General features: G+C 49.8%; 1 protein-coding gene across 1 annotated transcript in view; it reads right to left on the bottom strand.

The window, feature by feature from the left end:
* Window positions 1–13,937, bottom strand: part of taf2 (TAF2 RNA polymerase II, TATA box binding protein (TBP)-associated factor) — a 51,211-nt gene that overhangs the window by 17,297 nt on the left and 19,977 nt on the right. The window contains exons 16-19 of the mRNA XM_071205778.1: window positions 5,037–5,163; window positions 3,217–3,342; window positions 1,359–1,499; window positions 690–800 (exon numbers count right to left, since the gene is read on the bottom strand). Coding sequence (XP_071061879.1) covers window positions 690–800; window positions 1,359–1,499; window positions 3,217–3,342; window positions 5,037–5,163 — 505 coding nt within the window. The remainder of the gene's footprint in view (window positions 1–689; window positions 801–1,358; window positions 1,500–3,216; window positions 3,343–5,036; window positions 5,164–13,937) is intronic.

Below are 13,937 nucleotides of genomic sequence, written 5' to 3'. Positions count from 1 at the left end.
TGCGGCCGTGACAAATTTCCCTACATTATGATCACCAAATTATGTATGAAGAGTAAGAATTGTGGCCAACCAACAATAGTTGGTTGGCCAGATTTTCCAGCTCCTCTCCCATCTAGCCGTGATGTCACCACTCTAACGGCCCGTCCACACTATAGCTTCAAAAAAAGCTTGGAGCTGGGCGTGTCTGAAGCTCGACCAACAACCAATCACATGAATCTCCCGCCCCTGACACACAAGCAGCGGTTTGATTGGCTGACGCTTCCACCGAAAGATTCAGAAGCTTCAAAAGTTAAACATTGCTCAACTTTTGCAGCCTGAAACGCCACGAAAGCTCCGCTCTGTTTCCCACAATGCAGTTCGGCGAAAAGTGACATCACCTCATTCAAAGTGAATGGGCAGACGCGTTGGAAACCGTTTTTGAAGCTGTCGAAGCTGCAGTGTGGACGGGCCGTTAGTCTTAACCAGCTCTCCCATAGACACCCATAGCTCTGATGGCAAAAGGGGGCTCAACCCGGTACTAGCCAGGTGTACCTAATCAAGGCGCTGGTGAGTGCACTCCAGAAGCTCTAACCAGTAAGGACAGTTGTACAAATAAAAGATGTCACCGTGATGATTTACTGTTGGCATCTGTGAAAATAGAAACTACAAATTAAACATTAAGTGTGTGACGGCTGACGGGGCATCTATACTTTGTTTTTTCTGTTGTCGTTGTACTTGATCAGGTCCAGGATGAAGTTGAGCACATCTTTGGGACAGAGGTTCTGGATATCTCTGAGTAACGCCATGGCAACAGGCATCGTCTGACATCGGAGAAAAAGACAACAGTACAATCATGATCATGTTTGCAACAAAAAAGATGGAGACATTTTGTATAGCTAAATGTTACGGCTGAAAACCGTGACTGTGCTTGCACATGGCATTGTAAGTGGAGCCTAATACTGGCATGTGTCAAATGTGGTTGTTCTGTAATTGTCCCAAAATAGGTTCTGGGTGCACTGAAAAAATAAAAATAAAACATTGACTTGAAATAAATGTATTTTGTCAACAAAGTTCACATTACTGTATTAGTTTAGTTGAAAGCAATAGTATTAAGTTGGACCTAATATTTTTTTGTTACACCTTTTTTAAGTGTGGGACATAATACTGCTGAAACATCAATGTGCCAGGGCTCTCTGGTGGATCATACAACAAATAGACACAAAATATATTTACAAACATTTACGGTATTTCTGCACTGAAATGTATTGTATTGTAAATGTATGTATACTAAAACAAGCTGAAGCTATGCCTGGGATAGCGTCCAGGACTACAGTGTGTTCACACAGTTAATGGACCTATAAGAGTTATGTATGCATTACCTTTTGCAGGAAGTACGTCTGAAAGCTGATGAAGTGGTTGGTCTTGACGATGTTGGGGCAGCTCTTACAGCAGAACATTCTGGTAAACAGGGACTTCATAGCCGGGGGGCCCTGCCACGTGCTCACCATGGCATTGGCTATCTGCAAGGTTCACATATACACATGAGAACAGGAGAAGACAGCTCTTTTTCAAAGCTTGTGTCTGCTGTCACCACATTAAAATAACTGCCAACTGAAACATACAAGCGTTCTGCAAAGCATGTGGACCGTACAATGTACCCAGATGTATATTCTTAACTCTCAGGAGGGGCAGACATATAACTCATTTAAGAATGTTTTACTTGTATAACAATGTCCTTTCTGTCCATTCTAATTGCTGTGGTGGGAACAGAACCCCACAGTGAAAGTGTACACACGAGAGTTTCCACAGGCATGAAGACCAGCGGCTCCAGTGGTCTTTGGGTTCCAACAGGATATTGGGGAATTTATGTTAATGTGGTAATATAGGACCAAGGGTCACTGACACAGGAAGTTGTCATTTGGTAAGGTAAATAAAGGCATGCTCACCGGAATGTTGTTGTAAGTGCGTGTGCACGCATTCACGGACACACTTGTGTGTGTGAATATTAAACATGTGCATGCATTCTTTCGTTTTATGTCCCCCCAAATGTTCACCCCCAGGCTGTTCCTTTATCCTTCCCACAATTTCTATCAATAACAAGCAAGTATATGCCATCGGCCATCCGACCAATCAGAACGCAGCAAAGTCCATCTGAGGTCCGTTGTGTTTCACGTTTGTGGTCAGTGTGGGTATGTTAGTATGTGAATGTGTGTTTATGAGCTTGTATGTCAGTCCGCGTGTGAAGTATAAACCAAAGGCCATTAGGATGGAGACTGTTGGGGGTTCTGTGGCCAATCACAGCGCCTTAGTGAAGGTAGCGACGCGCCATTTCAACCTCCACTCAGTTTACCGTGTTGCGAAAATATTGGTTCAGGTGGAACCTGAGAGGCGGATATCCAGTGGGGTTAAAGTTGGAAAAGACTAAACCCAGAGAATAGAGAATTCCCTGCCGCCTCAGAACAGGATTATACAGCCACCAGGACGGCGGGTTGGACTAGTGGGTGCTGGTCACATAACAAGTGAGGGCGGTGAGGTGAACAGGGTCCCCTGTAGTGGAAATGACGAGTGTAACAAAAAAGAGCAAACTATTAGAGCATGCTGGTTTCAGAGTCTTTCCGGGGCTGAACTGAACTTGTGTCCTCCCTTCTGCCCTCTCTCATGCATCCCTCGCCGAACACACACTCATTCACATCCCCACCTAGGCCTTCTTCACCCTTCTGGTTTCCTCATATTCTTCCACATTACTACTTATTTCTCCTCACCTCAAGTTACAGCTTTTCTCTTCTGCTCAGTTAGAGCATTTCTATGGAAGCCCAGTATCTCAGTTGGATGACTTTGTGACCTATCATGGCTCACCATGCTCCCAATATAAAGCCATTGACCCTGCTGACAGGCGACACCACTGACTAGCTTTACTCTTACTAAATGTAATCTGCTTCCACTAAACTAGTGAATGTACCCTGTACCCACAGTGGATCTGCCTGAACACTTAACTGTTTGCATCATATGTGAGTAACTCATTTCAGTTACTAAATGAAAACTGATGTGACGTTACTCATAATAAATGTGTGATGATACAGTCTGGATCTTAAATTGTGTTTATTGTTGAGAGGTCAAGCTTTCATCAAGACGTTCCTACCTTAGCTCGGCTAGCTTATTCCCAGATGCTATATCTAGTCAAAAACACTGCTCAAACTACAATTCACAAAACACACGCCCATGCTGGCAGACACATACCTTGGCCAAACAGAAGCAGGCCTGCATGCGCACTTTGTAGAAACACTGTTCCTGCTCCAGGATGTCCGTCAGAGCCAGTCGGGAGGCAGGAGTTGGGAACTTCTCCAAAGCGGAGATGGCCTCCTCCTGAGAGAGAGAAAAGGCACATGTAGTCAGTGACAGTAGGCTCAGCGTGGAAAGCTGCTCCCAACATGTTGCTTGGAGTGAGGAGAGATAGAAGTGAGGAGAGATAGGAGTGAGGAGAGATAGGAGTGAGGAGAGATAGAAGTGAGGAGAGATAGAAGTGAGGAGAGATAGAAGTGAGGAGAGATAGGAGTGAGGAGAGATAGGAGTGAGGAGAGATAGAAGTGAGGAGAGATAGAAGTGAGGAGAGATAGGAGTGAGGAGAGATAGAAGTGAGGAGAGATCGGCGTGCGGCCGCGCTGGCGTGCGGCGCGATCGCCGTGCGGCGCGCTCGGCGTGCGGCGCGCTCGCCGTGCGGCGCGCTCGGCGTGCGGCGCGTCGGCGTGCGGCGCGCTCGCCGTGCGGCGCGCTCGGCGTGCGGCGCGCTCGGCGTGCGGCGCGCTCGCGTGCGGCGCGCTCGGCGTGCGGCGCGCTCGCCGTGCGGCGCGCTCGGCGTGCGGCGCGCTCGCCGTGCGGCGCGCTCGGCGTGCGGCGCGCTCGCCGTGCGGCGCGCTCGGCGTGCGGCGCGCTCGGCGTGCGGCGCGCTCGCCGTGCGGCGCGCTCGGCGTGCGGCGCGCTCGGCGTGCGGCGCGCGCGTGCGGCGCGCTCGGCGTGCGGCGCGCTCGCCTGCGGCGCGCTCGGCGTGCGGCGCGCTCGCCGTGCGGCGCGCTCGGCGTGCGGCGCGCTCGGCGTGCGGCGCGCTCGGCGTGCGCTCGCTCGGCGTGCGGCGCGCTCGCCGTGCGGCGCGCTCGGCGTGCGGCGCGCTCGCCGTGCGGCGCGCTCGGCGTGCGGCGCGCTCGCCGTGCGGCGCGCTCGGCGTGCGGCGCGCTCGCGTGCGGCGCGCTCGCCGTGCGGCGCGCTCGGCGTGCGGCGCGCTCGGCGTGCGGCGCGCTCGCCGTGCGGCGCGCTCGGCGTGCGGCGCGCTCGGCGTGCGGCGCGCTCGCCGTGCGGCGCGCTCGGCGTGCGGCGCGCTCGCCGTGCGGCGCGCTCGGCGTGCGGCGCGCTCGCCGTGCGGCGCGCTCGGCGTGCGGCGCGCTCGCCGTGCGGCGCGCTCGGCGTGCGGCGCGCTCGCCGTGCGGCGCGCTCGGCGTGCGGCGCGCTCGGCGTGCGGCGCGCGGCGTGCGGCGCGCTCGGCGTGCGGCGCGCTCGCCGTGCGGCGCGCTCGGCGTGCGGCGCGCTCGGCGTGCGGCGCGCTCGGCGTGCGGCGCGCTCGGCGTGCGGCGCGCTCGCCGTGCGGCGCGCTCGGCGTGCGGCGCGCTCGCCGTGCGGCGCGCTCGGCGTGCGGCGCGCTCGCCGTGCGGCGCGCTCGGCGTGCGGCGCGCTCGCGTGCGGCGCGCTCGCCGTGCGGCGCGCTCGGCGTGCGGCGCGCTCGCCGTGCGGCGCGCTCGGCGTGCGGCGCGCTCGGCGTGCGGCGCGCTCGGCGTGCGGCGCGCTCGGGTGCGGAGCGATCGGAGTGAGGCGCGCTCGGCGTGCGGCGCGATCGCGTGCGGCGCGCTCCGTGGGACTGAAGAGATTCCGTTATTTGTACCAACTAGGATGTGGTTCCAAACGAGAAGCCCTTTCAGAAGCCACCACGGAGAGCCCTTTAGGGAGGAGGTGTCTCAGCAGAAAGAAGATCTAACTGCAGAGGGAAACGGTGGACCCATAAGAGAACCCACCTGTGCAACGACATCCCTTTCATAGCGCAGCTGATACTGCCACATGAAGTCAGCCTGCTCAAACTCCACCTTCCTCAGGATGGACATGTCCGGGTCGATCCGGATCCAGAGGAGAGGAGAGTCAGCACTGCAGACGTTACAAGAGATAGAGATGGACACATTGAGGGGGAGTTCAAACTAAAGTAAGGAGCAGAACGGAGCTGCTCATCATCACAGATGCATCTGTGACTAAACATTTCACCCTGAAGAGGTTTCACTTTCCATAGCAGTCGCATCAAGAGGCAAGGCTTTTACTGTCATTCAAATATAGCTACAGTATAAGTATGTCAGGATGCTCTCTAGGGTGCTCCTGTAGAAGGTCAGGATGCTCTCTAGGGTGCTCCTGTAGAAGGTCAGGATGCTCTCTAGGGAGCACCTGTAGAAGGTCAGGATGCTCTCTAGGGAGCACCTGTAGAAGGTCAGGATCCTCTCTATGGAGCACCTGAAGAAGGTCAGGATCCTCTCTATGGAGCACCTGAAGAAGGTCAGGATCCTCTCTATGGAGCACCTGTAGAAGGTCAGGATCCTCTCTATGGAGCACCTGTAGAAGGTCAGGATCCTCTCTATGGAGCACCTGAAGAAGGTCAGGATCCTCTCTATGGAGCACCTGAAGAAGGTCAGGATCCTCTCTATGGAGCTCCTGTAGAAGGTCAGGATCCTCTCTATGGAGCACCTGAAGAAGGTCAGGATCCTCTCTATGGAGCACCTGTAGGAGGTCAGAGTATCCTGGAGTCCATGTTGAACCTCCTCAGCCTGCGGAGGAAGAAGAGCCGCTGTCGAGCTGTTTTGGTGATGGTGGTGGTGTGAAGAGTCCACGTCAGGTCCTCAGTGATGAGTCAGGTCCTCAGTGATGAGTCCATGTCAGGTCCTCAGTGATGAGTCAGGTCCTCAGTGATGAGTCCATGTCAGGTCCTCAGTGAAGAGTCCATGTCAGGTCCTCAGTGATGAGTCCATGTCAGGTCCTCAGTGAAGAGTCCATGTCAGGTCCTCAGTGATGAGTCAGGTCCTCAGTGATGAGTCCATGTCAGGTCCTCAGTGATGAGTCAGGTCCTCAGTGATGAGTCCATGTCAGGTCCTCAGTGAAGAGTCCATGTCAGGTCCTCAGTGATGAGTCAGGTCCTCAGTGATGAGTCCATGTCAGGTCCTCAGTGATGAGTCCATGTCAGGTCCTCAGTGATGAGTCAGGTCCTCAGTGATGAGTCCATGTCAGGTCCTCAGTGATGAGTCCATGTCAGGTCCTCAGTGATGAGTCAGGTCCTCAGTGATGAGTCCATGTCAGGTCCTCAGTGATGAGTCCATGTCAGGTCCTCAGTGATGAGTCCATGTCAGGTCCTCAGTGATGAGTCAGGTCCTCAGTGATGAGTCCATGTCAGGTCCTCAGTGATGAGTCCATGTCAGGTCCTCAGTGATGAGTCAGGTCCTCGGTGATGAGTCCATGTCAGGTCCTCAGTGATGAGTCCATGTCAGGTCCTCAGTGATGAGTCCATGTCAGGTCCTCAGTGATGAGTCCATGTCAGGTCCTCAGTGATGAGTCAGGTCCTCAGTGATGAGTCCATGTCAGGTCCTCAGTGATGAGTCAGGTCCTCGGTGATGAGTCCATGTCAGGTCCTCAGTGATGAGTCCATGTCAGGTCCTCAGTGAAGAGTCCATGTCAGGTCCTCAGTGATGAGTCCATGTCAGGTCCTCGGTGATGAGTCCATGTCAGGTCCTCAGTGATGAGTCCATGTCAGGTCCTCAGTGAAGAGTCCATGTCAGGTCCTCAGTGATGAGTCCATGTCAGGTCCTCAGTGATGAGTCAGGTCCTCAGTGATGAGTCCATGTCAGGTCCTCAGTGATGAGTCCATGTCAGGTCCTCAGTGAAGAGTCCATGTCAGGTCCTCAGTGATGAGTCCATGTCAGGTCCTCAGTGATGAGTCAGGTCCTCAGTGATGAGTCCATGTCAGGTCCTCAGTGATGAGTCCATGTCAGGTCCTCGGTGATGAGTCCATGTCAGGTCCTCAGTGATGAGTCCATGTCAGGTCCTCAGTGATGAGTCCATGTCAGGTCCTCAGTGATGAGTCCATGTCAGGTCCTCAGTGATGAGTCCATGTCAGGTCCTCAGTGATGAGTCCATGTCAGGTCCTCAGTGATGAGTCCATGTCAGGTCCTCAGTGATGAGTCCATGTCAGGTCCTCAGTGATGAGTCCATGTCAGGTCCTCAGTGATGAGTCCATGTCAGGTCCTCAGTGATGAGTCCATGTCAGGTCCTCAGTGAAGAGTCCATGTCAGGTCCTCAGTGATGAGTCAGGTCCTCAGTGATGAGTCCATGTCAGGTCCTCAGTGATGAGTCCATGTCAGGTCCTCAGTGATGAGTCCATGTCAGGTCCTCAGTGATGAGTCCATGTCAGGTCCTCAGTGAAGAGTCCATGTCAGGTCCTCAGTGATGAGTCCATGTCAGGTCCTCAGTGATGAGTCCATGTCAGGTCCTCAGTGATGAGTCCATGTCAGGTCCTCAGTGATGAGGACACCGAGGAACCTGAAGCTGCTGACTCTCTCCACCGTAGTCCCATTGATGGCGATGGGGGCGTGTCCCTCTCTCTGCTGCTTCCTGTAATCCACAATCAGCTCCTTTGTTTAGCTGACGTTGAGATGGAGGTTGTTATCCTGGCACCAAGATGTCAGGTTTCCGACCTCCTCTCTGTACGCCGTCTCGTCACCGTCGGTGATCTGGCCAACGACAGTCGTGTCGTCAGCAAACTTCGCGATGGTGTTGGAGCTGTGTGTGGCCACGCAGTCGTGAGTGAACAGGGAGTAGAGGAGAGGGCTGAGCACGCAGCCTTGAGGGGCTCCGGTGTTGAAGGTCAGGGTGGAGGATGTGATGTTTCCCACCCGCACTGCCTGGGGTCTGCCCGTCAGGAAGTTCAGGGTCCAGTCACAGAGGGCGCTGTTGAGCCCGAGGTCTCTGAGCTTGATGACCAGCTTGGAGGGCTCAATGGTGTTGAAAGCTGAACTGTAGTCAATGATCAGCATTCTCACATGTTCCTCTGGTCCAGGTGTGAGACCAGAGGTGTGAGAGGGCAGTGTGGATGGTCTGTGCTATGGCGTCCTCTGTGGACCTGTTTGCTCTGTAGGCAAACTGCAGGAGGTCCGGTGAGTCAGGGAGGGAGGAGGTGATGAAGGTTTTGACTAACCACTCAAAGCACTTCATGATGAAGGAGGTGAGTGCTACTGGGCGGTAGTCGTTGAGGCTGGTGATTTCAGACTTTTTGGGGACAGGAACGATGGTGGAGTGTTTGAAGCACGTGGGGACGACAGACTGCAGCCGGGACCTGTTGAAGGTGTCCGTGAACACCTCTGCCAGCTGACCTGCACACACCCTGAGAACACGGCCAGGGATGCATCAGGTCCAGGAGCTCGTGTGGGTCAACCCTTTAAAAGGATTTGCACACATCTGCCCTGTTGAAAGCAAAAGGGCAGGGCTCCTGGTCCTTCTGTGCACCCCCAGCCTGGCTGCTCTCGAAGCGAGCAAAACAACTGTTCAGCTCATCTGGGAGAGACGCGCTTGCAGACACCCCCCAGCACCCCCCACAGCACCCCCCGCTGCTCCACCAATGGCTAAGAGGTGGACACACGTTTGTTCCAGCTAGAAGAGTCAAGTTTTATGAATAATGTTTTTCTTAAATGGATAAAAAGCGTGCCTTAAACACTAGAAAACACCATTACATTATATATAAATAAAATGATACAATAACTAATACATACAATATAGATATAAAACAAATGGCTACAGCAGTGATGTCTTACTCCATTGCCGATAAATCCATGTCAACTTCCTCTCCATTCATCAGAGGAATCTTCTTCTTCTTGTTTCTGGGGGGAAACAACGGAGCAGTCAGTAAACACAGCCACACTCAGAATGTCTTTAATCAATTCTCTTTGTTGATCACATTTCTGTTCCGCTAGAAACAGAGACGAGGACAAAGTAAAGAAACAAAGATTAAACAGATAACAACAAGATCAACGTATCACCAAGAAGCAAAGCTAAATAATGAGTAACAATGAGTATCACACTTATTATATTCTAAACATGGTTGTATTCATATTCAAATGATACAAACTCCATCACCGGCTTACAATAATAATAAGTAATATATGATATCTAGTAAATATAAACATTTCTCCATTATTGTGTTGACTTATGAGAGTGTGTGCAGCGTGTGTACCGGCGGCTCTTGGAGTGACAGGGGATGTCGTGTTTCAGGCTGTTCTCCTCGATCTGCAGCGTGTGGTTGAAGGACCCATCCAGCTCCTGCACCGTCACTTTGATAGGGCCCTGCAGGCAAATACACATAGGATCATTTTAGGAAATGGGAATTCTGTAACATTATTAGATTTTTTCTATCCCTTTAAAGGTGGGGTAGGTAAGTTTGAGAAACCGGCTCGAGATCGCTAGAATTTGAAAATACACAGCCGGAGAAAATCTGCCACTTCCTCACAGAGCCCCTCCTCCAACACACACGAACGCGCACATGACCAATGAGGGCACGAGATAAGTTTGCTGACAGGCAGGTCGTGCTTTTTACAGCACTACGGCTTCTACAGGTGACATTTTTTATGGATTTGTTGTCAAAGCACTTCAGATATTCTTTGCTATCGGGATGTTAAGAGCATTCCATGGAATATAACAACAAGTGTATCTCGAGCCGGTTTCTCAAACTTACCTACCCCACCTTTAAGTCTTGCATTTTGGTTTTAGAATAGGTCTCCCTCGAAGGGAAAGATCTGCTGTGCAGAATGCTAGGACTGTCTAAGGACAGCCATGTTTGTGCCACACTTGGTAAGTGGTGTTTTGCACTGTAACATAATAACTAACCCTCTCATTGACCATCAGCAAATGTTGGCATGCAGACTAGGATTGTGGCCTACAGTACACTTTGATTTGATGACAAATCTCATTTGAATCTGCTGTAAAAAAGAAAAAACGATTTACTTCAAAAGATGGACAGCTCTCGACACAGACAATTCATTTATCCCAAACACTGCATGTCGACGCTCACCACATATTTCTGGGTTCCAGACGACGTGTAGTCCTGACGGATCTCCAGCTCCAGCACGTTCCTTTTCCTATTAAAAGCAAAACTGCCAAAGAATTTCACCACAGCACTTTGGTCTCTGAGTACCAAACGTTAAGGTCAATAAGTTATTTTATTTTTTCAATTCAACATTAAACAATGAACTGGTGAAATGTTTAGAACATGACCTTTGTAATTATTTGATACATTTGATATATTTTTGCATTTGTTCCAACGTGAGTCAGTTCCGAGTCAGTGGACTAAGTTTCAAGGCTGCAGAAAAACCTGAAAAGTGCTTTAATTAACTAAAACGATTTAAGGTCTGACATGACCAAACATTGAACCTCTATATGTCCCTTCTGTGTAAGGTCATACCGTGAAGCCGTTCATCTATAATCACTCTGTGTGCTGGCAAACCCTCCATTCCAGATTGAAGGATACACCCACTGTTTGATGAGGGGGCCGATGTCTTTGCCTGAGACGTTGGAGATGGACTTGAGGAAGGCGTGAGTGGACAGAAGCATCTGGCTCCACATGTGACTCTGGTACTTCTGGGAGGAGGCGGTACTCGCCAGGCTCAGAAGCTTGTTGAACACCTTTAGTACGGGAGCAGAAAACAAAGAATTCAAATGAAGACAAAACCGTCTTTTGTTCTGAGGTTAATAAATACTGGCTTCGACGTTTAAAGAGGCACAAGACAGGGAAATGCTGGCAGTGTGTCACCTGCAACATGAACTCCATGCTGATGCGGGTCTCTATCAGCCTCATCACCAGGTGGGCCTTGCACTGGAACATCTTGTAGTACTCCCAGGACAAAGTGTGGGGGTGCTTGATGGAGAAGTGGAGGTGGGGGGTTGGACTGAAGATAGAAAACAGTTCGGTCAGTGTGTCATGCAGTTATGATCCAGGACCCAATGACTGGTTGGATTGAAGCGTTACTTGTCTTTCTCTTTTCCTCCACTGAAGGTCGGGTGCAGCAGAACCCCCCCCATCTTCAGTTCATACTCCACAATCTTGTCCAACTCCTGAAGAGAAAATAATAACATTCATAAGCATTTATAAATGAATCAAGTTTTTAAATTCAGTTGTGTATAAACTCAAATAAGTGTATCATTCGTTAAGTCTATGAGTAAATGGCTGCCTGCTGCACGGTTATATTTGTTCTGTGATCATTTCCCAGATTGACTTTTACATTTCAGAGAAAAGTGAAAGGCACATACTATGAGCCAAAACAGTTCCAAAAGCTCCTTATTTCTCTCATACTGACTGTGCTGCACTCTCTGTCGAAAACCAGAGCCCAGTCTGCTCTGATTGGTTAGCTGTTTGGCTCGGTTGTGATTGGTCAACCACTTGGAGATGTTAAGCGGTTCTTATGTGGTCCAGCGGTGCTACGCCTGTAGCAGTGGTGCTACGTGGCACAGCAAAAGTGACATGGCTTGAGTGAGGCAAATGGCCACTCCCTTAACCTCTCACATTGATTTGGGATACATTATTGCATGTCACGATGTCATGAACAATGATCGGTTTCTGCTATTATCACCAAGTTCCGACAGGATGAAGAGTTGTCTGGAATAACTGTTACCTCTTTGATCCAGTGCCGGTACTCATTCACTCCGAAGGTCTTCTTCAGGTAGAGGCCGTAGATGTAGCCGGAGATCCCCTTCAGCACCCACTCATCAGCCCTTCAGGAGGAACAACATATATAATGCACTGCAAGTTCACAAAATACAAATCACCACCAAATATCAATGTCTCCACCTGGGGGTAAGTGCCCCGCATGGTTTGAGGGATATGTCCAGCGTTCAGGCATTATTCAAGGTTCTAACCAATGAAATGCAGGTTAACTCCATATTTAAGACCTTCGATCCTTCACACTTTCAACGAGCCCTTTCTGGGATCCGGATTAAACAGGATATGGAGATGAAACCCTGGAAACTGAGAGCTCACCCTGTTCCCTTCACCGTTTCAAGCTGATTCAAAGTGACTTTTAAAGTAAAAGGCCACACGTGTGTTGCTCTTTACTAAGTTATTGTGTAAGTTGCCCTGGTGGTATTCCTAGGAACGAACTTGGCATGGCAGACACAGCTTTCGTACATTTATCAGCCTGGATTTATTAGCTTGTAAAAAATGTACGCAATACTATGATTCAACCTGGGTGGTTTATCGGCGTCATGCTGGACTGAATCCATCCTGCGGGTAGCAATTAGGATTTCAACTGGAATAGCTATGATCAACTTTATGGACACATATTTCATGCTAATATTGTCTAGAGAATATTTTTGATTCATTATTAGGTCGAACTCTTAAGCTTTGAGTTTCTTTCCTTTCTTTTTAGAGAAACCCTTCTTAAAAAGTAGTCCCAGCTTAATTCTTGTAACACTGAAAAAACAGCACTTTACAAACTAACACCCTCAGATGCAAATGGTCAATTAAATCATCAGCAGATGTTCACTAAGAAAAACCCTCTATTACACGGAAACACAAATCAATGTATTGTTTCCTAAAGCTCCTCAAACTTCAGTTTTTGATATCACGGTTTCATAGATTTGTAAAAAGAACAGTTTTTAATTTTCCGTGTGCCTTTTTCTTTGATGTCTGACGGGCTACTGAGCACGGCTGCTTTCAATTACAGCCCTAGTTAACCCCCACGCTGATTAATTGCTAGCAGGCTTTGCTAGTATCAAAGAGATCCGAGTCTCCCGAGATCTTTTCTTACACAACAGCAGCCAGCTCAACAACATAAACAAACCAAGGAAGGACACACATCTGATGTGTGTTTAAAGGTCAGAGAGGGGGGGGCAATACGCGAACACTAGCAGGATGTAAGTCCTATCCATCTTAACACAAGCCTACTGAGTTTTGGACAAAATTAGAAATATGTGTTATTTTCACCTTTTTTTAAATATATTCCTTCTTGCTGGGTCCCTCCTCCCTGCAGTCCGGGAATTTCATAAATGTATGGAAAGCTGAGACGATTAAATGAGTTCAGCTGTATAAACGTGTGTAAACGTTAGTCAAGCCTGTTCATTGTTGTCAGACTATTTTTTGAAACATGACCTCACTTTATAAAATGAGCTGTTTTGAGCTGTAGGATAATCAGAACCTCATTAACTTAAACACAACTCGAGACCGAGGGCTTCTAGAAGCTTTCCTTATTCAATTGGCATTAATAGGGTTTCTAAGCAATTATTGATACCAAATCTCTGAATGGATTTTTCTCTGTTGTTTTTTGATCAAGTGTTGAGTGATCCAGAATAATCAACACAAACCTCTCTGCCATACTTTATGAAACATACTAGAGCACGGGTATGGCCATGCAGTCATAGTGTGATCATAGCGTGGTCGTAGTGTTCAAGGATCTTCGACACTGTAAACTTTTACATTTGAAATGCGTCTTACCGAAAAGTCTATAAAACCTTCCATCTTCAGGGTCTCAACTCTTAGCTGATGTACACCACTGATATCTGGCATGTCCCTTTGACATGCGCCCTCCCCCGAAAGATCCCCTGTCCCGCTCGCAAAACAAGACAACAATATGTTTTCTAAGGGTTAATGCTGTGATGGGCTCGAAGTTGTCTTTTTGTATTAATCTTATCTTTCAGTTGGTTTTCTGGTAGATCCAGAAAAATGCCCCCACATAGGGCTCAGGCAATCTCTTGATTGACGCAGCGATTAGCCAGTGAGGCCTCACCAGGGCATATCTGCCTGTGTGGCTTAGACTTCCCGTCTCCGAGCTCACGGGCTCACTGTGCAGACTCACCATGACATCCTGGAGATGAAACAGCCAAAGAACTGCTGAGCCAGGGCCTGG

The sequence above is a fragment of the Pseudochaenichthys georgianus genome, chromosome 16 (genome assembly GCF_902827115.2).
Source record: "Pseudochaenichthys georgianus chromosome 16, fPseGeo1.2, whole genome shotgun sequence".
NCBI lineage: Eukaryota > Metazoa > Chordata > Actinopteri > Perciformes > Channichthyidae > Pseudochaenichthys > Pseudochaenichthys georgianus.
The sequence above is the reverse complement of the archived record's forward strand: the minus strand, read 5'-3'. Positions and strand labels throughout refer to the sequence as shown.